The sequence below is a fragment of the Penaeus monodon genome, chromosome 31 (genome assembly GCF_015228065.2).
Source record: "Penaeus monodon isolate SGIC_2016 chromosome 31, NSTDA_Pmon_1, whole genome shotgun sequence".
NCBI lineage: Eukaryota > Metazoa > Arthropoda > Malacostraca > Decapoda > Penaeidae > Penaeus > Penaeus monodon.
The window spans coordinates 28,260,217-28,260,980 of NC_051416.1; the positions used below are offsets into that span (position 1 = coordinate 28,260,217).

General features: G+C 30.4%; 1 protein-coding gene across 1 annotated transcript in view; it reads left to right on the forward strand.

Moving 5' to 3' along the window:
* Window positions 1-475: 475 nt before the first annotated feature.
* The window catches only part of LOC119593146 (tetraspanning orphan receptor-like), a gene marked incomplete at its 5' end in the record, with an annotated part of 6,946 nt that continues 6,657 nt past the window's right edge, over window positions 476-764 (forward strand). Inside the window, 1 exon segment of the mRNA XM_037942111.1 lies at window positions 476-626. Within this exon segment, the coding sequence (XP_037798039.1) occupies window positions 476-626 (151 nt within the window).

The window sequence follows — 764 nt, forward strand, 5'->3', positions numbered from 1 at the left end:
TACAGTGAAAATTAATCCCATTCTTAGCTGGAGAGGTCTTTCCACTTAAAAAAGAAAGAATGAAAAAAAAATCTTGCCTCTTTACTTAAAGTTATCTTTTATATGGAGAAAATAGTTTAAAGACAAGGTTCAAATAAATTTAGAATGTTTAAATAAGGGAACCTTCAGCACACATCCCAGTCCAGCTATATGCTTTATTAAAAAGATATTTTCTTACTTTATATTAACCCATTGTTGCATTATCTTGAGCTTATATCTAGCAATGAATTTAGATATTTCAGTTATCATTATTTAGATATTTCTGTTATCATTACTTTAGATATTTCTTTTATCATTATTTAGATATTTCTGTTATCATTATATAAACATTTCTCTCATCATTATTTAAATATTTCTTTCATCATTATTTAGATATTTCTCTTATCAATATTTAGATATTTCTGTTATCATTACTTGAATTTTATATTTTTGTTAGGGAATGTGTTAGTAGGAATGCCATGTTTAGTGTTGGCCACAGTAGAGCACAACGTCGTGCGAGGCTCCGCCAGATTTTTATGAATCAAGAAGTAGAAGTTCAGCCAATAAGCCCACCTGTCTATGTAGAGGATCCTCCACCCCCACCTTACGTACTATATATAGTGTTTTATTTGCTTAGTGAGTGGTGATTAGGGACGCAAAAAAGACATTTTTAATCTTAACAAGAAATATTAGTTTGTGTGTGGTTATGAAGCACGTGTAGTTATTTCTGCATCTACCGGTTGCTT